General features: G+C 41.2%; 1 protein-coding gene and 1 long non-coding RNA gene across 4 annotated transcripts in view; one reads left to right on the top strand and one right to left on the bottom strand.

Annotated features, from left to right (window-relative positions):
• Window positions 1-1,155: 1,155 nt before the first annotated feature.
• cul4a (cullin 4A) lies at window positions 1,156-23,169 on the top strand. Of its 2 annotated transcripts, none has more exons than XM_061670192.1 (20): window positions 1,156-1,775; window positions 2,273-2,388; window positions 3,604-3,708; window positions 7,421-7,489; window positions 7,573-7,646; window positions 7,716-7,878; window positions 7,946-8,035; window positions 8,105-8,187; window positions 10,555-10,622; window positions 10,910-11,028; window positions 11,112-11,304; window positions 16,144-16,248; window positions 16,553-16,663; window positions 17,417-17,502; window positions 17,606-17,713; window positions 21,584-21,697; window positions 21,765-21,825; window positions 21,954-22,126; window positions 22,204-22,356; window positions 22,443-23,169. In XM_061670192.1, exons 1-20 carry the CDS (start codon window positions 1,640-1,642, stop codon window positions 22,536-22,538), a joined length of 2,223 nt encoding a protein of 740 aa, XP_061526176.1. In that variant the 5' UTR covers window positions 1,156-1,639; the 3' UTR covers window positions 22,539-23,169. The 2 variants fall into 2 exon arrangements, with proteins under 2 accessions (XP_061526176.1, XP_061526175.1); XM_061670191.1 differs by having other exon boundaries at window positions 21,765-21,870.
• LOC133399086 (uncharacterized) overlaps window positions 11,467-24,310 on the bottom strand; it is a 13,626-nt gene continuing 782 nt past the window's right edge. The window contains exons 2-5 of one of the 2 annotated variants that reach the window (XR_009768160.1): window positions 23,635-23,676; window positions 21,553-21,676; window positions 17,110-17,705; window positions 11,467-14,138 (exon numbers count right to left, since the gene is read on the bottom strand). This is a non-coding gene — a long non-coding RNA (uncharacterized LOC133399086). The remainder of the gene's footprint in view (window positions 14,139-17,109; window positions 17,706-21,552; window positions 21,677-23,634; window positions 23,677-24,310) is intronic. The other variant, XR_009768161.1, reaches the window with a different exon arrangement.

The following is a 24,310-nucleotide window of genomic DNA, read 5'->3' as shown; positions in this document are numbered from 1 at the left end:
TGGTGTTCTCTTCTATTTGCGTTGTTTTCTCCCCCATTACATATAGGAGAAAAGGGCAGACATATATTTACATGAAAACAAAAATTGTGAATGAAAAGGAGCAGATAGGGCTAGAATAAATATATTTTCTGCCCCCTTCTACAGAACATTTTACGTTAAAATTTCCACTCTATTTAAATAAATCATCAAAGACAGTCAAATTGATTTTAACCTATTCTTCAGATCACTGTCTAAATTAACTATTTCATAATTATTTAATACCCTTGATTTTATGAGCATTTCAATGTATAAATTGAGCTTCACTCTCTTGTTTCTGGTTCCATCACTTGGTTCTAAATGTTGGTATTTAAAGACATCTGTACGTTTCAAATGGGAGTTGCTTACTTGTTTTTTAAAAACTTTATTGGAATATCTTTTTGGCAAGATGTTCATATTAGCCTTGTACATCCTTTGTAATATTTTAAAGTCTACTGAATTATGGATTTTCATTTCCTTATATTTTATAACGGAAAATGGATGGATGGATGGATGAATTAGGCAACATTAATGATTTTTAAAGGTCACAAATAACTATATTTATAGCGTTAAACAGTAATAATATAATGATCAAATGTAGACACTGCCGAATGCATTTTCAACGGGTTACTGCTTTTATTATGGGATGACGCGTTGAATGGAACAAAATTTGCAGCAATGTCTTGTGTCATGTATGAATATCAGCAGTGTTGTGGAGTAGTTAGTTATTACTTTTAGAAAGTAGCTGAAATAGTTAATCTACAATTACATTTTCAACAGGGTAACTTGTAATTGTAACCAAGTACGTTTCCAAAATAATCTTCCTATCTCTCCATCACGGCGTATCAGAGTATGAGTATGACAGTATGTGTTCGGTTCGTGTTGTGTATGGTTGCGCTTTCTCGTATCGGCTGCTCTTGTTTTTGTAAGATTCCCTCATACGTTACACTATTTAAAGTGCATTTCAATTTGAGAACTCAATGTCTGAATGCCAATTCAGAAACGTAACCTCAGCAGGAACTTGTGCTCTGTAATCGCAAACAGATATATGGACTGCTTTCGGCGTTGCCGTTTCAAAGTGTTCGGTTCGTGAACGCAACTCATTTACACTTCACCCAAGATGCACCTGTCCGACTGGACCCAAAAGCCATTTTGTTGTGCATGGTAGCCGTTTGGGCAAAGAAACTCTTGTCAGCATGAATAACATGGACCTGTAACACAAACGCTAACTATACAGCGCCTTCGATTTATTTTGATATTTCAAGATGTTAAAATCGAACCAACTCGTCCCAGTAAGTCGTCCAAAGTTTTGTGGATTAGCAATGAGGCTAATGCGTTGCTGCGACTACCTTAACTATGCTACAGTTACAGAAGCACACTGTTGGCTAGCTGTCTGCTCTATATTGTTTGATTTGGTTGACTAACCCAAAATTAGTCAGTGTTTTCTTACACTCGCAGAGGTGTTATATAAACACCGTGGCACTTACCCCCCTCCCCCATAACCAAAGATACTTGGTTCAACGATTAAGCTTTATATGGTGACTAGGCGGCTGGGCACTCGAAAGAAAAACTTAGCAAAAACAGTTGGAAGGACCAAGCGTTAAGCTTGAGAGCTAATCTGATCATGGCCGAAGACACCAGACAAGACAAGAGAGCCAACTTCTCGGCTTTAACGGACACCAACGGGATGACCAGGACATCTTCCATGTCTTCTGCAAAATCTGGCACTTCCAAGAAATTAGTGATAAAAAATTTCAAAGGTATTGTTCTCAACATCATATCAGCCACAGCACTGACCCCATTTTATATTCAAAGATAGAATGGCTATTCTCTGCCAAAGGCCAACATATGATTTTATAATAGGTGAAAATCATTTACAAATTTGGTATTTGGGTACAAATCATTAAATCTAATGTGCAACTCAAGAACATACTGACATTGTTATTATGTAACTATGAAGTTTCTTACTTTACACATCTGGCAATGTAGTAAAGATTTGTTGAGGGTGTAATCCTGATACAGTATTATTAGAATTCAGTTGTTTATTAGGTAACAGAGTGCTGGTGCTGGGTGCCCTCAAATATATCATCTGTTACTTAATCAGTGTCAATACAATGATGTTTATATTAACCTCATTTAGCTACAGTGAGCAATGTTTGTAAACTAGTTTACTTGAATGTCCAGTCTAACTGATAACCAATATTGTATTCTTCTATTCAGTACAACAACATTTTTGACGTGTTTTTCCTGATTACAGATCGGCCAAAATTAGCCGAGAACTACACTGAGGACACTTGGTTGAAACTGCGAGATGCAGTCAGTGCCATCCAGAACAGCACATCCATCAAATACAATCTTGAAGAGCTCTATCAGGTTCGCTGTCATTTTATCACCAATTGTCAGTCTGATAAGTTCACTTGTAGAGAGTGAATCTGTTTATGAAGTGTGGAATTACTGCAAACCTTTTCGGAGACAAATTCAATATAGCATAGTCAAGATCCAGCGCCCGACATAAGTGGCACAGTGACGCTGTGTCCGGCCACCGTCACGAAAATGTCATGAATTAATTCGATGAAATAAACACTATATTGTTTAAGAAAAAGAGAGAAGAAAAAGCTGCTTGGGGGCACACTGTTTTATTACAGCCCTGGGCTACCAAACCGCAGATGCGCAAGTTCTCTTTGCGTCCGGTGTTAATGTAATTTAAGGGACTAATCCTTGCCTCCATGGCATCAGATAAACTAAACTTCTTACCATGCTTCTTGCACGTATCATTTACGTTATCACAAAGGAAGGGTGAGGAGTGGGTAGGAAAAGATGGAAAAGCATGACGCTAATTGCTAAGCTATGGTGTTATGAAGTCGCAAAACACCGAAACAAGCGATTGTGCGATACAGTACACTTGTCACATAGGTATGGCTGGAATCGCGTTATAGGAGAGAGTAACCCAAGTTTGAACAACAAAATAACAAGCCAATTAATACGTGTCTGGAGATGTAAATGCAAAATAATAATGAATTAATACGTCACTGGAGATGTCATCTGAGAAAGGGGTGAGGTTAAAGGTATATTATTATTAATAATAAATATTTATAATGTAAGATAATATAAACTGGTGGAATGGTTAGCACATCTGCCTCACAGTTCTGAGGACCGGGGTTCAAGACCCGGCCCCGGCTGTGTGCAGTTTGCATGTTCTCCACGTGCCTGCGTGGGTTTTCTCTGGGCACTCCGGTTTCCTCCTACATCCACCTGTACAAGTTTGATGCAATAAAAACATTCAAATAACAAGTATGGAAGCCATAATTTATTAACGATCACGATTATAGAGTAATAATTATGTTGTGCAATTCAACATTATGCAGAATTATTGTTATACTATTACATAATATACTGCAATAACTGTCCTGTGGTAATGTTCTTGACAACATTTTGAAAATATGGAAATTCAAACAAATTTGGACAAATTGTTCTGGAAGTTAATTTCTACAGGTTGCCAGCTTTGCAATATACATTATCTAGTTATCATAGTTGGCTGACTGATGTTTGTTTTTTTTCTTCTTTCTGTCTTGTTTTTTCTTGTCAAAGGCCGTGGAGAACTTGTGTTCATATAAAGTCTCCCCCGCATTGTACAAGCAGCTACGGCAGGTCTGTGAAGATCACGTGCAAGCCCAGATCTACCAGTTTAGAGAATATCCTTTTATTCAGCATCATGGCTTGGGTATTGTCAAGACCAAGAACCTCACAATTAGATTCTAGTTTGATTCTTTATGTTGCGATTCAGTTCGATTTTGATTGTTTAGGTTGTGATTCGATTTGAGTCAATATTTATTTAAATGCTTTGATATTGATTCAATAAGATTATTTTCATGCCCAGGTTGAGGAATAGAACATCTGAAAATAAAAATTTGCTCAATAACTTATTTGTGCATATGGAGTACAAAAGTAAAAAAAAAAAAAAACAACAGTTCTGTATAAACACTGAAAAAGTAAAGTCCATTGCATGTAAACTTGAATAATATTTATTTTCTCCTGGAAATTGTAATGAAAACAGGGCTGTCAAAGTTAAAGCGTTAAGTCATGATTAATCACAAACAAATATTGTATTAAGCATGCATTAACTCAGATTAATCACACAATTTATTTTGACCACACACGCTCCTTTACCTTAACCGGGAATGAATATCTGAGATGCTTTGCAGGTTGCTATAAGGTCAGTGACAAGGTCAATGCTTATGCTAGTGCAAAGATGAGCGTGAAGACTCCGACTGGTGTGCTCTGTGGCAAAGTTTGCGTCAAAAGTCACCACAATGGGACTGGGAGATAATAATAAAAAAAAAAGGTAACTTGCATACATTGCAGCGCTGAACTCTCTTTTTATCGAAGGACAACAAGTTTAAAATACCATCTCAAAGCAAAATGTGGTAGTATGTGTGGTATATTTGGCGCCTGTGATTAATCGCGATTAATCAAAATTCAAAAGTGTGATTAATCTGATTTAAAAAATGGATCGATTAACATCCCTAGATGAAAATAGAAATTCTTCCTGGCACAGCTTACAAAAGGCGTTACTTTTGTCTTTTTCCTGCTTTCCGGATTTACATAGTTATCCAAAATGACCCTAAACATCAGATTTAAAAGTTGAAGGCGCTGGTTTCAAGCCACCGCTGCTGCTTGCTTTCATCACCATTTTGTTGTTTTTTTTTTTGCTTGAGTGCGGCCTTCATTTATACAATTCAAATCACATGCAAAGCACACCTCACTGGCCAGGATGTGAATAGATTCAGCGGTTTTGCTGAATGTCGATATTGAATTAGGGAGGGGAATATTGTGATGCATCGATTATTTGATATTTTTACCCACCCCTATTCCAGGGTTGGCACTGTGTCATGAAACCTCTTGACCAATGTGGCCAAACAGTATAAAAATCTCCTAACCACACTTGTGTGTAGCTAGCCACAAAATCACGTGTGTTTATGTGACTAAACCTTTAGCTACAGTTAGCCAGTCCTCATCACTGGGAAGCCGATAAGTTTTAACAATGTGGGTCCAATTAAAACTACCTAGTAATCAATCAGGAGTAGAGCTGAACGATATGGCCTGACTGCTTAGTGCAGTGGCTGTACGGCGGATTGAACCATTTTACGAAGCGGGGGGGAAACTAAACCATTAACACTGTTCACACACGGCAGAATGAGCGCACTCACTTTAAATCAGGAAGGGATTTAGAGTTTTGACGCAAACAGTTTTTATTCGCCTGCGCAGCGAACGTGGGCAATATTAGCTTTGCCACATCCTGTTTCAATTAGCCATTGGTGAGGTGGCGTACGGGCAGCGCCATATCTGCTCAATCCACTGAAACATGCTCGGTGTCATTTGTTACACCATGGGGATTTGTTGAATTTCAGATCCTGATCTATTGTTGAGACATTTTGCTTTTAACCTTGTACAAAAAAGGTGGGAAAAATAACGAAACATATGCTTATCAGACACTTAATTACAGAACACCCGCACAACCTAATGTGATTCAGAACAATATCTGTTTCCAAAATTATGCCCCACAAAGAAACTGTTCCTCAGTTTTGATACTGCTAGAGAGATTAATAATACAGTGGAACCTGTGGTTACGGACGACCCGGTTTACCAACAATGTGGGTTAAGTTAAAAATTGTCATATAAAAATTACTTCTAGTTAGGTATTATTTTCGGTTTACGATAGGGTTGGGAACGATAAACTGATGCGACCGGATATCCGTTCGTAAAGGCGAGAGATATGACTGTATCAGTAGCAAACTAGACTATTGATACAAAATCCGCAACAAAGAGAACACAACTTAAAACTTCAAAATGACAAAATCCATTTCTGGGACCAAAAAAACACAGTGGGACACGATTTTCAAGAGGGATACTGTTTTGTCAATGCCAAAGTGTATGCTATCAATACACATCATTAGAAAAATGACAATCAAAAATTGTTCAAAAGAATTGTGCAGCAAATTGGCCAACAGTGTAATTCATCTTTTAAATGACATGACGATCGCTTTCTGATGTTTTTTTCTGAACGGGATCAGTTTGTTGTGCCAAAATCAAGCAATAAATTAGAAAAGAAACACAAAAGAAAAAAAACACCTGAATCAGAATTTCCCCGTGTTATTATAGAAGGCTGTTCTTCAGTGAGAAGCTGTAGTCCTCCTCCCCTTTCGCTCCTGATTTAAATTAAATGAGCAATAAACTATGATCATGTTTATTTAGTGTTTTAGTTGTTTATAATAGTGTGTTTTCACTTATTTCTATATTGCACTATATATATTTATTTATTTTAAAGTAAGTATAACTTCAATTTAAAAACTAAAACTTTTGGGACTGGGACGGATCAATTGTGTATCCATTGCTCTCATGGGAAACATTACCTCAGTTTACGAACGTTTCGGGGCCTGATCCCGCCCCTCGATTGATTGGGTGAGGTCCTCAGCTGCCGCGGTGCGGCCACAGCAATTACTGGACCTGTCAGTCTTTGTACATGTAAAACGGTATCAATTCACTCACATGTATCCGCAGACATACACCCCTAGGACTCTTTCACTGGGTGTGGGGTCAGTCACTCACTGGGACAAATAACTCATGAATATGCAAAGCACTTGTGTATCCCCTCACTTATACTCTCGTCCTGTAGACTTTTATAATTCACATAATTAATGACACCACACTATAGTTGTACAGTTGGGTTCACGACCCTTGTCCTGCATGCTTCCTCTCCTGTCCTTGTCCTGTTCTATCTTTTCCTGTCCTTCCCTCACACAGTGTAGCACTACAGCCCCATGCAACATTCATATTTAATGTTTCATTGTTGTAGATAATGTAATGATTTACTTCTCTCAACCTGTTTACAATTAGTGCTTTGTCTTTTGTCTTTGTTTCTCTCTTCCTTCTAGAAACTTTGTTCTGTTCGACTGATCAAGTCTGATTCTCAATAAACCTCAATTATAATACCACAGCGGAAGCTTAAAAACTCCACTGAGACACAGTAAAACTGTTCCGGCATAAAAGGGATACAGATTTTCCATTCTGCTTGACCTAAAAGCCGATCAGGACAACAACAAAAATAAAATAAAAAAAGAACGTTTCGGGGTACAAACGGGGTCACAGAACAAATTAAGTTTGTAATCCGAGGTTCCACCTGATATTAATTTCTGTCTTTTGTAGTAGGGTATTGGACTACACTGTATCAGGTGTCATATTTTGTGTACTTTATTTACATGAGAGGCATACCAGTAATATTAAAAGAAACACCCCTCAGTATGAAGCAGTGCAGTTCTACATTATTGTAAATTACAACCACACAAAGTCCAGAAAGACAGTTTTAAAAGACGACTTGGGATAATTTTTCCTTAATATGGAGCTCACAGAGTCTTTGGACAATCTTTCCTTCCTGAAGAGGATGAATCGCTGCTGGCTGGATCACTGCAGGCAAACTGTAATGTTTGATCAGATCTTTGCCTTTTTTTGATTGTAGATACTGTGTCTGTTGCTAATGTTCTTCCTTTTTGTTTTATGTAGATAATGATACGAAGCATCTTTCTCTTCCTGGATCGCACCTATGTGCTACAAAGCTCCCTGCTTCCATCCATCTGGTAAATGTTACCCATGCACTCATTTTGTTGGGGTGAATGACAAGATCTTAGGTTATTTGTGCCTTTCAGGGATACTGGGCTGGAACTGTTCCGTATCCACATTGTAAGTGATAGTGTTGTCCGGAAGCGCACAGTAGATGGCATTTTGGAGCAGATCGAACTTGAGCGGAATGGCGAGACAGCTGACCGCAGTTTGTTGAGAAGCCTATTAGGAATGCTTTCAGACCTCCAGGTAGATAATTAAATGTCAACCATACACTGAAAGCATGCCAGTTTATTTTTGTTTTATGTCTTTATAGGTTTATAAAGCGTATTTTGAAGAGAGTTTTTTGTTTGAGACAAATCGCTTGTATTCTGCAGAGGGACAACGTTTGATGCAAGACAGAGATGTGAGTTACACACAGCATTACCTGTAATATTGCAATCACAATTATTTTGCATAAATGTGCGTTTACCAGGTTCCCGAGTACCTGCACCATGTGGCTCGTCGGTTGGAGGAGGAGAACGATCGTATCGTGAGCTACCTCGACCAGAGCACCCAGTAATACTTGCAATTATGTTGTTAAAATGTTTAGTCCGATGAAAAATATTAGCCCCCTTCTCAAATTCATTTTTTTTTCATAGTTTCCCCATTTTAATGTTTAAGATCTTCAAACAAATGTAAATATCAGACAAAGATAACCCAAGTCAACATAAAATTGTTTCTAAATGGTGATTTTATTTATGAAGGAAAAAATATATATTCAAAGCTACGTGACTCTGTGTACTTGCCTCCCTTGGTAAATCATGAATTGTGGCTTATTGGCTAATTACCTTTTTGGAAAGCTGTGTTGATTTTCATTGATCATGCCCAAGCCTGATTAATTCCAGACCTGTTCAATAAGAAATCACTTAAATGGCTTACTTGGGGCCAACAGTCGGGTGTCAGCGCCTCCTGCCTTGGGCCCGGTTTCATTGCCATTTTCTGGTTGCTTGGGGTGGGGGGGTGGGGTCGGGGGTATTAGCTGTAGGGTGGGGAGGGGCTGCCCCCCTTTTCTCTGTGGTCTTCCAGCTGGATGGGCCGGGCCCACAGGAGTCTAGCCCCTTACTTCACACACAATGCACATTTTTATTACTCACACTGTACATACTTCACACATTGGGCACCTTCACATCTCATGCAGGGTCCCGTGGGGGACTACCACAAGGCATAATGAGGCAGGCGCCGGGCCGGGTACTTGCACATCTGTGCTGATCTCTGGTCTGGTCGCCTCCCTTCTCTGCTCTATCGGTCGTCCAGTTTTAATGCATCATACAGGGGGTGGGGGGGGGGGGGGGGTGTCGGGCTGGGGAGAACACTCAGCCAGGTGTTCTGACACCCTGGCCTCCTCTCTGACCCGCCATGCCTTTCCCCTGCAGATTTTTAATGCACCACATACATTTGCATATCCTTTAGGGAGCTGGTTGGTCTGGGTGGGAATGACGGGTGCGAGTCATCATTGCCCTGTGACCGTCTCGCCTCACCCCCACCAGTCTCCCCAATTTGAATGCACGACACCCCATCACACACGATCACGGTACAGGGATAATGGTTTCCAGTCGGGGACCTGGTAACCATAGTAATAGGGTGGGTGGTGGGTATTCACATTTCTCTTGGCTTGACTCCCTGGGTCCTGGGGAGTGGGATGGGCTCGCTGGCTTGGTCCCCCCCTTGCGGATGGAGGGGGCCAGGCCCACACTTACTCAATGTGCCTGCTCAGCAACTCTGTACACCAGCTGACTAACATGCATGTGAAATGATGTTCATTCACTAATAAGTTTAATAGATGTGCTATAGGCCTTAATTGCTTGTGCTGGGACCACTAAGGACACAGGTTATATTAAGATATCAATTCACAGGTTCTTACAGGTGTTTAGACACTATAAAAAGCATCCCTACTGCACCACGCATCAGTAGCACTGCCTTGCTCATTGCCCACATCCTGTCCTGTCCTCCCCTTTTCTGTCCTCTCTCATCTTGTTCTATTGATTAGTTGGTTAGTTCTTGTAAAATGCTTGATTTCAGTTGTTGCTGCTGAGGGTGGCCCAAGCAGGTATTAGGTTTAAGGGCAATTTTTCACACAAGGCCAGGTAGCATTTTTTTTCCGTAAATAAAATCACCATTTAAAATGCATTTTGTTTGCTTAGGTTAACTTTGTCTGATAGTTACATTTGTTTGATAATCTTAAACAAAGTGGGGAATTTATGCAAAAAAAATAATAATAATTTGAGAAGGGGGCCAATTCTTTTTTTATGGCACTGCAGATGCAAAATAGACAAATGACTACACGCTCTGATGATAAAAACATGCCTAAAGTATGTGGTATTATCCTGTAAACATTATTATTGAGCCCCGTCCCACATTTTATTGTTTTTCTCTCCAAAATTATTATAATCCTTTAGACGAGTGATTCTCAACTGGTGGGTCGGTCGCGAATGACAGCTTGTGAAAAATCTACATGTATTCGTATACTGATGTTTTTCCAGTACATTACAGAGGCGTACCAAGTTCCCACACAGAATATAGTAGGAAAGTGGCAAGAAATGTTACTTCACTTGCCCTCTAGCCACTAGTTAACTCTGTACACAAATACTGTGCAGCTCAGCCTCTGTCTGGTGGACATCATGGCTAGAAATGTGCTTTTGGCTGTACAGCAAACACATTTGAAACTGCATTTAACAATATAATATACTGTACATGTGTTTTCAGAGGCTAATTTTACAAATCTTTACTGTTGTTAACTTCTGTAAAAGTGGGTTGCGACTTTGCCAATATAGGAAAATGCTGGAGAGAACCACTGCTTTAGACTGGACGTGTCAGCATGCTTTTGAGTATATTTTGTTCATTTTGGTCATTTCCTTTTCTCATGTTGTCTTTACTGTCTTGTAGGAAACCTCTCATCAGCTGTGTTGAGAAACAACTTTTAGGAGAGCACATGAGTGCAATACTGCAAAAGGGTATGTTGGCCCAAAATATTTTATATGTCCGTGTGTGCATCATATTAAAGCTGTTTCACCATCTTAATATCGTGAATATTTAACATGTACTCTTTCAATCAAGGCAATTTGCCGAGTGGCCATTAACGTAAATTATTCTGATTAGCCTTTACTGTTAAAGGATCTGTTGGAAAAATAGTTAGCTTTTTTAAATGTTGCATATGTGTGGAAAAAATGCATAAGATATGTCATTTAAACTTTGAAAGGTATATAACACTGTAATGACAATTTAAATAACATTTTGACAGGTCTGAGCATTCTGTTGGACGGAAATCGTGTAGCCGAGCTGGTCCTCCTTTACCAACTGTTCAGTAAGGTGAAGGGAGGACAGCCCACATTACTACAGTTTTGGAGGGACTACATCAAGGTGTGCTCTTAATTGATGTCCGCAGACACACACTCTACTTACACTGTACTCTTGACCTTCTTATATGTACTTCATGCCCATAGTCCTTCGGTGGAGAGATTGTTTGTACACCAGAGAGAGACAAGGACATGGTACAAGAGCTGCTGGACTTTAAGAACAAGATGGACAATGTGGCTGAGAGCTGTTTTGCACGGAATGAGGGATTCATCAATGCCATGAAGGAGGCCTTTGAGACATTTATCAACAAAAGGCCCAACAAACCTGCAGAACTCATCGGTATGTTGGACTTAAGAATCAATATGATATGGCAGGCACTACGGTATTCACTGATATAATCCCCTCCTAAAGTATTGGAACAGTAAAGTAAATAGTTTTTCTACATTTGGGTTTGATATCAAAAGATGAATATGGGACAAGAGATCAACATTTCAGCTTTTATTTCCATGTATTTAAATCTGGATCGGAGACACCATTTTGAAGACAGCATTATTAGTAATGGAAAACAACATTTATAGGCAAAGGAACTGAAATAAATTTAAAATAAAGGAAATAAGACGTAATTCACTTGCAATAACTACATCAAGCCTTTTCCAGGCTTTCACTAGCAACGTGACAAGATTTTCTAGAAATGACAGTGTGTCAAAATGCTAAGTCTGCTTTGAATTTTTTGAAAATCAGATGATGGGTTTCAGTGAAATTGAGCTTTTTGTGTTTGGAAAAAAATGCTTTTTTGGGTAACATTTTGGTATAATATCGCTTATAGGAAATCTGGTCCAAAAACTGAGTAACTTACAAGTTTCAGTTAAAAATATCCACCAATAAGCTGTTATGGGGTGAAATTCCTAGGCCTTCTCCAAGTCGATGCATCAACATTATCAAGATGTTTCAAACACTGTGACCCTTTCCCTAAAAACTCTACTTAAATAGCGCAAATAGAACATAATTTGTAAGAAGAGTAGTGTGGTTATAGGTCTTTTACTTTAGTAATCAATAGGTTTTTGGGGGGAATTTATTTGTTATATAAGACTTAAGAGGTGTTAGAAGTGCTCATTCCATGTTTTTTCAGAAAATTTAACAAAGATTTCTACCACTTGACACGTTGCAACGTTCACTGCAGCCGCTTTCAGTTTTTATTTTGGGGGCCTACGTCCTTCAGTCTCCTCTTTAACAGTTAAAATGCATGCTTTACACCGTTTATGTCTGGAGATTGACTTGGTAAAAAAATATGTAAAAATTTACAAAAGCCGTTTTTTGTCCAAATGTGTAGTATATGTTCTTGTCTTATCATTTTAATGTTAAACCCCAGGGGCAGGTGGTGAGTTTCGGACCTGGGCCTCTTCTTAATAACAGTAACACCTTCCAAAGTAATGTACAAAAACGCTATAGTACTATGTGTGGCAAGAGAGGGGCATTTTGCATATTTGAGCATGAATACCATTATAAAGCAAGAAACACAGTTACCTTTATCTTCCAATACATCAAATTCAAACAAATCCAAACTTCTATAGAGGTTGTAGTGTATCCACTATAATATATCTGTTCATAATCAATATTGATCTAATAACATGACAAAAACATAACAACTTTAACTAAAATACATCATACTCACCGGAGATGCTGACAGACGCAGAGACCTCCATTCTTTTCTCCTGCCTGTCTGTGTAAGCAAGCTGTCGTGCTCATACATGCTACTCTGAAAGTACCCAAAAAACCTTTTCTGGGTTGAAACAGGCCAGACAGTAACTATCTTGGTTGACCTAGCTTCACAAAGTAGAATTCTTCTTTGAAAAGCGCACCTGGAAATATTATTTTAATCATGTCCCACGTTGTCCTCTGCAGTAAATCCATCTCATGCGCATACTCAGGTCAACCAATTAAAGGTCTATTTACCTGAACCAATCAAGAGGATGTGAAAAATGCCAACGTGACTGCCTGTGTGAAGGTGCACTGTAGTGAATCTAAAATCTGATTGCTTAGATCAGCCGTCAAGTTTCTGGGCCCCGGGATCAATTTGAAGTCAGCATGACATTGGCCGCACAAAGGCATCAGCCAAACATGACCACGTAATTCCATGAGGAGCGTCTTCTTATTTGTATTAACTACACAGTACTCAGTGCTGGGGTGGGTGGGAATACGACAGCCAGTCAGGTACCACTTTCAAAGGCTACATAGCTACTTATGCATCTGCTCGTCCATTTTAAGGACCAGTAACTGTTACTGCTAATTTTGGAAGCCCTGTTTGTTGTTGATTGAATGAAGACGCATTGCCGAAGAACTCGTACTTGTGTCAGCGCAAATCTGACTGCAAAAAATGAAAGTGACTGGCGAATGACAACGACGAAAAGAACGCAGACGGACCTCTTATTTGATCTGAGGCAAAGACGTCTACAGGAATACTTTTCAGAATCTTATGGGGTGAGATTTCATTAACGTCATACGACAGAGTTGAACAAGTAAACCACATTAACACAAAAGACACCAATAAATAATTTGATAAGATGTGAAATCAAATAGTTAAAACCCAAAAAAAATTTATCGTCAAGGAACTCCTCTCAGATAAAGAGAGTATCAAATGGATATCTATCCATCGATTTTCTATCCCGCTTTATCCTTACTAGGGTCGTCCTGGAGTATAAAACCAAATAGCAGGCATGTCAAACTCATAGCCCGGGGGCCACATCGGGCCCGCCACATAATTTTGTGGCCGGCAAAAGCAAATCATTTGTGTCAATTTTCATGACTCTTGCTAAAATCTGTACCAAAATTCCACATCATAATATGTAATAAATAATGTTGAGATATTGCAAGCACTTTTTTGTTTGATATCAAACCCCTTTTTTATGATAACTTGAACAATTGTTGAACAAACTATTGTCCTTGACTTCTGATTGGAAAACTAGTTATCCATCATTTTGTTGTGTATAATTATGATCAGGCGATGAAACATTTACATGGTTTCATGGTCATAACCTTACCAACATTGTGGCCCGTGACTGTTTGACACCCCAGGGTTAGACCATTTCAGTGGTGTGTGCGTTTGACGCCAGCACTCGGGATTCTGAAGGCCTTGGGCAGGTTACATTCACGTTGCAACACGTAGAAGATGAAATCTGATTGGACAAAACAAATCTACTTAATACAGTACTGTACATGACTGGAAGTTGGGCAGCCAACACTGCATGCTATGAAATGAAGAAAAAAGACAGTTAGAAATTAATTAATATACAACCCCAATTCCAATGAAGTTGGGATGTTGTGTTAAACATAAATAAAAACAGAATACAATGATTTGCAAATCATGTTCGACTTATATTTAATTGAATACACTACAAAGACAATATATTTAATGTTCAAACTGATCAACTTTTTTGTTTTTAGCAAATAATAATTCATTTAGAATTTTATGGCTGCAACACGTTGCAAAAAAGCTGGGACAGGGTCATGTTTACTACTGTGTTACATCACCTTTTCTTTTAACAACATTCAATAAATGTTTGTGAACTGAGAACACTAATTGTTGAATCTTTGTAGGTGGAATTCTTTCCCATTCTTGCTTGATGTACAGCTTCAGCTGTTCAACAATCCGGGGTCTCCGTTGTCGTATTCTACGTTTCATAATGCACCACACATTTTCAATGAGAGAGAGGTCTGGACTGCAGGCAGGTCAGTCTAGTACCCGCACTCTTTTACTGCAAAGCCACGCTGTTGTAACACGTGCAGAATGTGGTTTGGCATTGTCTTGCTGAAATAAGTAGGGGCGTCCATGAAAAAGACGTTGCTCAGATGGCAGCATATGTTAATCCAAACCCTGTATGTAGCTTTCACCATTAATGGTGCCTTCATGGATCTGCAAGTTACCCTTGCCATTGGCACTAACACAGCCCCATAACATCACAGATGCTGGCTTTTGAACTTTCCGTCCAAAACAGTCCGGATGGTTCTTTCCCTCTTTGGCCCGCAGGACACGACGTCCACAATTTCCAAAACAATTTGAAATGTGGACTCGTCGGACGACAGAACACTTTTCCACTTTGCATCACTCCATCTTAGATGAGCTCGGGCCCAGAGAAGCCAGTGGCGTTTCTGGGTGTTGTTGATAAATGGCTTTTGCTTTGCATAGTAGAGTTTCAAGTTGCACTTACGGATGTAGCGCCGAACTGTATTTACTGACATTGGTTTTCTGAAGTGTTCCTGAGCCCATGTAGTGATATCCTTTACACATTGATGTTGTTTTTTTATGCGGCGCCACCTGAGGGATCGAAGGTCACGTGCATTTAATGTTGGTTTTCGGGCTTGCCGCTTACATGCAGTGATTTCTCCAGATTCTCTGAACCTTTTGATGATATTATGGAACGTAGATGATGAAATCCCTAAATTCCTTGCAATTGTACGTTGAGGAAAATTGTCCTTAAACTGTTCGACTATTTTCTCACGCACTTGTTCACAAAGAGGTGAACCTGGCCCCTTGTGAATGAATGAGCAATTCAGGGAATCTCCTTTTATACCCAATCATGGCACCCACCTGTTCCCAATTAGCCTGTTCACCTGTGGGATGTTCCAAACAGGTGTTTGATGAGCATTCCTCAACTTTCTCAGTCTTTTTTGCCACCTGTCCCAGCTTTTTTGGAACGTGTTGCAGCCATAAAATTCTCAGTTAATGATTATTTGCTAAAAACAATAAAGTTTATCAGTTTGAACATTAAATATCTTGTTTTTGTAGTATATTCAATTAAATATAGGTTGAACATGGTTTCCAAATCATTGTATTCTGTTTTTATTTATGTTTAACACAACGTCCCGACTTCATTGGAATTGGGGTTGTATATTATGTTTTATTTTAATATACACATATATATATATATATATATATATATATTTATTTATATATTTATTTATTTTTTTAAATTAATAATTGAATTCAGTTCTAATTGGCGGTCAGTGCTTTTAGTAGTGTAGGCCAGCAGAGAAGGCCAACACCCAAATGGGTTTCATTTTACGGCAAAAATAAAGGATTTGACCTCATTTTTGGAGGGAGTTGAAGGTTGCATATTAAATTTCATTTTTTTTTTTTTTTACTTTACTAGGGCATTTATTAACAGTTTGCTTCCATTCCAGCTAAATATGTGGATTCTAAGTTAAGAGCCGGTAACAAAGAGGCTACAGAGGAAGAGCTTGAAAGAATTCTTGACAAGATAATGATAATATTCCGATTCATACATGGTGAGTTACCCATATTTAGTGTTTAGTTTTCATTTTGTGCATGAAATATTTTATTTGAATGTTGATACATTACATGGCTAATGTGAGAAAACACATCACAACATTGAACAACCCCGTGTCGCATTCATTCCTTGGATCAAGTTGTTTCCTCCAGAAATGACTGCTGTGTGACGCACTACAACCTATTGTGGTTTGAACACAAATTCTGTATTGTACAATTTTTTCTTAGTAGCGTGTATTGTAAGAAAAGGCTGCTACTCTTTGGATATAAAGGAACACCATGTTGTCTTGCTTTCTTTTCTAGGAAAAGATGTCTTTGAAGCGTTTTATAAGAAGGACTTGGCCAAGCGTCTACTCGTTGGCAAGAGTGCTTCTGTAGATGCTGAAAAGTCCATGCTCTCCAAGCTGAAACATGGTAAGTCTCTCGTCCAATATATATAATTACTACTCTATATGACTAATATTGCTGTATATGACTAATATTGCAATAGTCCGGTGCAATGACCATTGTGCAAAGGCCGCCGAGACTTCAAGGGGTGTATGCGGTTTAAAGTGACGAGTAGTGCGATAATCTGGGACAATGTTGATTGTGCAAATGTTGCAGATACTCCTCAGTCAGTGTGCAAATGGAGCAGATGCTACTTTAGCATGAGTGGCCAGTATTGGTCAACAACAGATATTCAAATAGTGCAGCGTGGCAAGACTACTACAGTGAGTGCACGAGTAATATATAACTCAAGTCAAAAAATTGCCAGCATGTTGTAATGGAATTGTAGGTTAGGTGTTTAAGAAGAGGGAAGAAGCTGAAGAAGCTGTTGGAATGTCTGCTAGTTCTAGTTTGCATTGATCGGTAGCGCCTACCTGAGGGAAGGAGCTGGAAGAGCTGGTGACCGGGATGCGAAGGGTCCGAGAGGATTTTGCACGCTCTTGTCTTAGTTCTGGCAGCGTGCAAGTCCTCAAGGGTGGGTAGGGGGGTACCAACAATCCTTTCAGCGGTTTTGATTGTTCGTTGCAGTCGGAGTTTGTCCTTTTTTGTAGCAGCATCAAACCAGACTGTGATGGAAGAACACACGACTGATTCGATGACCGCTGTGTAGAACTGCCTTAGCAGCTCCCGTGGCAGGCCATGCTTCGTTTTGGTTATGTTTGTGCTGTTTCCTTCATACAGAATGTGGAGCAGCATTTACCAGTAAGCTAGAAGGGATGTTTAAGGACATGGAACTCTCCAAAGACATCATGATCCAATTCAAACAGGTATTTACATTCTCTTTCCACATACTGTCACTTTGAAAACGTAACATGAAAATGCACAAGGTCATGCAAATTGTGTGCCTTAAATTGTGGTATTTCCTCTCAGTACATGCAAAACCAGAGTGAGCCAAGCAACATTGAATTAACAGTCAACATCCTGACCGTGGGTTACTGGCCTTCATACTTGCCCATGGAGGTCCACTTGCCTGCAGAAGTAAGCATGAGGGAAATTTTTAAGTTGTTCTTAATCACTCAAACCATTTACTCACTGTCCACATCGGCACAATCCAAGAGCTGTATCAAAACTTCTGCATTTACCAAGAAAATCATAATATAACTCAGAAGGGGGGCTGCAATTTTGATATGCACCAAAATTTAATGGCTTCTTCCTTGCATCATACCCAATTTTTACCTCCTTGTCAGAGGTAAAAATACTAGCACTTTCAAGAGAGGGAACACACTCATATAGTTGTTAAGGTTGCAGTGGTGTAGAATGGCACTGCATCATATCTAGCTGTATGAAACATGTATAACTGATATCTCTTGATGCATGCAATAATGATACCTCTTAATTCAATTTTGCAGTTTTATGCCACTGCAAATTAACTGTCTATTTTCTATAGCACTTATCCTCATTAGGGTCACGGTTGAGCTGGAGTCTATCGCAGCTGACTTTGGTTCAGAGTTGGTATACACACTGGACTAGTCACCAGTCAATCGCAGGACACAAAAATTCACGCCATTGGACAATCGAATCTTGACTTAACCTAACCTGCACGTGTTTGGTATGTGGGAGGAAATCGGACTACCCGGAGAGTACCCACGCAAGCACAGAAAAACACGCAAACGGCACACAGGCAGTGACGTGCGGTGAGGTTCATGGCTGGTGAGGCACTAATATTAGTCACATTTACAAATTTATGAGACAGAGTAGCATATTTTACATTAAATTAGCAGCCTATATTAAAGAATTCTTTAAAAAAAATTGTATCAGCATTCTGATTACACACATATTTGGCATAAATATTAAGGCATTTATACCAAAATATTACTTTAAATAAAGACCAGTGACAAACAAGAACACTAGTTCTTCATTAGAAATTTGGATTTTTTTGTTTTGTTTCCTTGATTGATCTCAGGTGGCACGGGAGGCGACTGGTGAGCACCCCCCCCTCACAGTTCTGAGGACCCAAATACGTGGAACTTGCATGTTCTCCCTGTGCCTGTGAGGGTTTTCTCCGGGTACTCCAGTTTCCTCCCACATCCCAAAAAACATGCATCCATCCATCTTCTTCCACTTATCCGAGGTTGGGTCGCGGGGGGCAGTAGTTTTAGCATGAAAGCCCAGACTTCCCTCTCCACAGCCGCTTCCTCCAGCTTTTCCGAGGGGATCCCGAGGCGTTCCCAGGCAAGCCGAGAGACGTAGTCTCTCCAGCGTGTCCTGGGTCGTCCCCGGGGTCTCCTCCTGTTGGGAGGCGTCCTGGATGCATCCTAAACAGATGCCCGAGCCACCTCATCTGGCTCTCCCAATGCGGAGGAGCAGCGGCTCCAGCGTGAGCCCCTCCCGGATGACCAAGCTTCTCAACCTATCTCTAAGGGAGAGCCCGGACCCCCTTCGGAGGAAACTCATTTCGGCCCCTTGTATCCGGGATCTTGTGTGGGATGGATATCATCCCGGACCTGGAGCGGGCACTCCACCTTTTTCCGACTGAGGACCATGGTCTCAGATTTAGAGATGCTGATTCTCATCCCAGCCGCTTCACACTCAGCTGCAAACCGCTCCAGTGAGAGTTGGAGATCACGGCCTGATGAAGCCAACAGAACCACATCATCTGCAAAAAGCAAAGATGCAAACTGGACCCCCTCTACGCCTCGGCTGCGCCTAGAAATTCTGTCCATAAAAGTTATGAACAGAATCGGTGACAAAGGGCAGCCATGGCGGAGTCCAACCCTCACCGGAAACGAGTCCGACTTACTGCCGGCAATGCAGACCAAACTCTTACACCGGTCGTACAGGGACCGAACAGCCCGTATCAGGGGGTTCGGTACCCCATACTCCCGAAGCACCCCCCACAGGACTCCACAAGGGACATGGTCGAACGCCTTCTCCAAGTCCACAAAACACATGTCGGCTGGTTACGCGAACTCCCATGCATCTTCGAGCACCCTGCCGAGGGTGAAGAGCTACTCCACTGTTCCACGGCCAGGACGAAAACCAAACTGCTCCTCCTAAAGCAGAGATTCGACTTCCCAACGGACCCTCCTCTCCAGCACTCCTGAATAGACCTTACCAGGGAGGCTGAGGAGTGTGATCCTCCTGTAGTTGGAACACACACCCTCCGGTCCCCCTTCTTAAAAAGGGCCAGAGCCTTTAAGAACTCCGGGCGAATCTCATCTACCCCCGGCGTCTTGTTTTAACCACCTCGGTGACCTCAACCCCAGAGATAGGAGAGCCCCCCTCAGAGACCCCACACTCTGCTTCCTCATGGGACGGCATGTCGGTGGACTTGAGGAGGTCTTCGAAGTATTCTCCCCACCGACTCACAATGTCCCGAACCGAGGTCAGCAGCGCCCTATCCCCACTATACACAGTGTTGATGGTGCACTGCTTCCCCCTCCTGAGACACCGGATGCTGGACCAGCATTTCATCGAAGTCGTTCTCCATGGCCTCACCCAACTTCTCCCACGCCCGAGATTTTGCCTCCGCGACCACCAAAGCTGCATTGCACTTGGCCAGCCGGTACCCATCAACTGCCTCAGGAGTCCCACAGGCCGAAAAGGCCCGATAGGACTCCTTCTTCAGCTTGCCGGCATCCCTCACCGTTGGTGTCCACCAACAGGTTCGGGGATTGCCGCCACGACTGGCACTGACTAACTTACAGCCACAGCTCCGGTCGGCCGCCTTGGCAATAGAGGCGCGGAACATGGTCCACTCAGACTCAATGTCCCCCGCCTCCCCCGAGGCGTGGGTGAAGTTCTGCCGGAGGTGGGAGTTGAAACTCCTTCTGACAGAGGATTCTGCCAGACGTTCCCAGCAGACCCTCACAATACGTTTGGGCCTGCCACGTCGGACCGGCATCTTCCCCCACCATCGGAGCCAACTCACCACCAGGTGGTGATCAGTTAACAGCTCCTCCCCTCTCTTCACCCGAATGTCCAAGACATGCGGCTGCAAGTCCGATGACACGACCACAAAGTCGATCATCGAACGGTGACCTAGGGTGTCCTGGTGCCAAGTGCATGTGTGGACACCTTTGTGCTTGAACATGGTGTTCGTTATGGACATCTATGGTGAGCACAGAAGTCCAATAACAGAACACCACTCGGGTTCTGATCTGGGGGCCGTTCCTCCCAATCACACCCTTCCAGATCTCACTGTCATTGCCCACGTGAGCATTAAAGTCCCCCAGCAGAACGATGGAGTCCCCAGCGGGAGCACTTTCCAGCACCCCTTCCAAGGACTCCAAAAAGGGTGGGTACTCTGAACTGCTATTTGGTGCATGTGACAAATGTAGCAGCATCGATAATGTGTGTCAAAAGAAAACCTGTGGGTGACTTGCGGTGCGAGGACTTTACCGGCTTACTGGACTGGACAAGGTAGGTGCGGGCTAGCTAGATTGCTCACCAGTAGTCCAGATGAGTTAAAGGTTCACACTTGTCAGTTCTTTTTTTTTTTTTTTTTTTTATTTTTTTTTTTATTTTAATAAATACTCTTCACATGCAGGTGAGGCTCTGCCTCCACTTGCTGTACCTCCCTGCACACAAGACTAGAGATTTGAACCCTGAACCTCAGAACTGTGAGGCGGATGTGCTAATCACTATTTCACTGTGCTGACTCAATTGCAAACTGCAGCCACAATAATAGATATTTTGTCAAGTTAATAACTATGAATGCCAATCAATATTTAGCATTATGTTGTCCAAGCAGAATTATTGAAACAGCTCTTATTGGAGTTTACAAGTACATTATATTTTGCAGGTGTAAAATTGTGGCCAATGAGTCAATAGTGCACCTGTTATTGTACCATGTGTGTTAATCAATCATATCTTACCTTTAAAGTACTGTTTTGTTTTCTTTTTGAGATGGTAAAACTCCAGGAAGTGTTCAAGCTGTTCTACTTAGGGAAGCACAGTGGGAGGAAGCTGCAGTGGCAGCCCACACTCGGCCACGCTGTCCTAAAGGCAGAATTTAAAGACGTAAGTTCATATGTCATCGTGACTCAGAACTGAGCTTGCCTTGAGAACTTTACTTATCATCCTGTAGGGAAGGAAGGAGCTACAGGTCTCCCTATTCCAGACATTAGTGCTGCTGATGTTCAATGAGGGTGAGGAATTCAGCATGGAAGAGATTGGTACTGCTGTGGGTATAGGTTTGTGGTGTTCAATGTCTCAATTATTTAGAAGGTGAGTCTGTGGATACACCTGAGTGGATACCTTTTCTTTTGCCTTACAGAGGAGGGCGAACTTAGACGTACATTGCAGTCCCTTGCCTGTGGAAAAGCCCGCGTCCTCAACAAGATTCCACGGGGAAAAGATGTGGAGAACGGAGACCGTTTCAATTTCAACAATGATTTTAAACACAAACTTTTCCGCATTAAGATCAACCAGATCCAAATGAAAGAAACTGTAAGAACACATTTCATTTAGTGCCCATTCCCAAAAAACAACACTTGGTTTTCTATGAAATTACATTTTCCTTGTAGGTAGAGGAGCAGGTCAGCACCACTGAGCGTGTGTTTCAAGACCGGCAGTATCAGATTGATGCGGCTGTAGTCCGCATCATGAAGATGAGGAAGACCCTCAGTCACAACCTTCTTGTTTCAGAGCTCTACAACCAATTGAAGTTCCCTGTCAAGGTGACTCATCTCAATATAACTTCTCTCTTAGTACATGTCCATGCACAGTCACAAAGCTCAGTTGCCTCTGACTCTTCTCCCCTTAGCCTGGCGACTTGAAGAAGCGCATTGAGTCCCTCATTGACAGAGACTACATGGAGCGTGACAAGGAGACTCCTAACCAGTACCACTATGTTGCCTGAGGTGGCACCACTGTGGAGCCATGCTTTCTCTCAGCAAGTGTACGGCTGGTCCCCAAAGCAGCCTCGCAGCCCTTCTGCCCGCCCATCTTATACTTGGGGCCACAATCTTGGGTTCAGCATCCAGATCACACATTGATCCCGAGAGGAGAGATTTTCCTGGGCTTTGTCCCATACATGTCTCTTAGGGCTCTGGGGTCTTCCAAGGGAGTTAAGTCCGAGGGGCGGCTGGAGGAGTGATCCAGGTTGTTTGTTTGGTTAAAAAAAGAGAGAGAGAGAGACAAGCACTTTCCTTTGTTTTACAGCTGTGAGTGGGGATTTTTGTTTGGTTGTTTTCTCCTCTGTTGCTTTGCTCTAAATTCAGGGCAATTTTTGTATTGTAGTAGTTTTATGTTAATTTTAAGTGTTTTATTTTTTCCCCCAAGAAGTTCTCCCTTAGAAACTTTGATTTTTATTCATGTGAATAGAGAGTTGTGGCTATTGACAATGCAGGTGAAATACTTGGGGCTATTTTTGAGGGTCTTGTTAACCAAATTGTTCTGTCACATGCTTATTTTGGTTTGTTTCGAAATCAGATTGTTTTTGATGTAACAATGATAAAGTAAATGAATTGATATTTAATAAATGATTTGACACCCAATTGCGGTAGCTGTTTTTTCTGTACAGTGTGCAACATCCTGTATTACTTATATTCTACTAAGAAACAATGTAAGTAAAGTATGATTGAAGAATGACTAATCTGCTGCTCAAAATGTGGTTGAGATGTGTGAGGAGAATGTTGCAGGATTCTGCAAAGTGTTAAAGAGCAGCATTGAAGCGGCCACTGCGTTCTTGCTGGGGTTTTACACTTCCTCGTGAATTGATGCGTCCCAGCTGACTCACCACAATCTATGCACTTAGCAGCTTTGTCATGTGTGTATAGGAGGGACAGGCCTCTCACATGCTACCCACTGACATAGTGAATACAGCATTATACAATATGTACAGTAGGACCTACTGCACAAGTAGGTCTACAGATGAAATAGTTCAAGTTCTTTACCGTCATTCATTTTTGTTATACGATTTCTTTTCAGATAACTGACAATAGTTGTGTATTTACCTCACACCAATGGATCTCTTGGGGTGTTGTCAAAGATAAGCACTGTAAAATTAAGAAAATCACAAATTATTGATGGTGTTTAAATTCTTAAAAGAAGCACGAAAAGAAAGTGAAAACGGTAAAGAGTAAGACCCATGTGTCAAATTGTGCTTCAGTGTAGGAACTATAACACATGAATGTGCAAATGCTACAGGCCAGTAATTTTGAGAAATGGTAATTTGTATGTTATTCTAATTGGGACCCAATAAAGCTTTTTTTTTGTTGTTGTTAGCAAAAACGGTACACCAACTTATGCACCATCCACTATGGATCTCATTTTTAAAACAATTTCAAGAAACTACGTTTTAAACCTTCAAGTAGGACTGGTACATAGACTACATACACTAGAATTTTTTTTTTTGTTTAGTTTTTTTTTTTGGTGTGTGCATATTTTCCGGCGGCACGGTGGACGACTGGTTAGAGCGTCAGCCTCACAGTTCTGAGGAGTTGGGTTCAATCCCCGGTCCCGCCTGTGTGGAGTTTGCATGTTCTCCCCGTGCCTGCGTGGGTTTTCTCCGGGCACTCCGGTTTCCTCCCACATCCCACATATTTTGGGTCGTCGACCAAATGGTCTTTTTCAAGATCTAGAGTTCCATCAAATTTCATCAGGGTACTTTTCCAAAATTAGGTTATGGGG

This window comes from Phycodurus eques, chromosome 2 (genome assembly GCF_024500275.1).
Source record: "Phycodurus eques isolate BA_2022a chromosome 2, UOR_Pequ_1.1, whole genome shotgun sequence".
NCBI classification, from domain to species: domain Eukaryota; kingdom Metazoa; phylum Chordata; class Actinopteri; order Syngnathiformes; family Syngnathidae; genus Phycodurus; species Phycodurus eques.
Note: the sequence above shows the minus strand (reverse complement) of the source record. Positions and strands in the feature narration are given on the sequence as shown.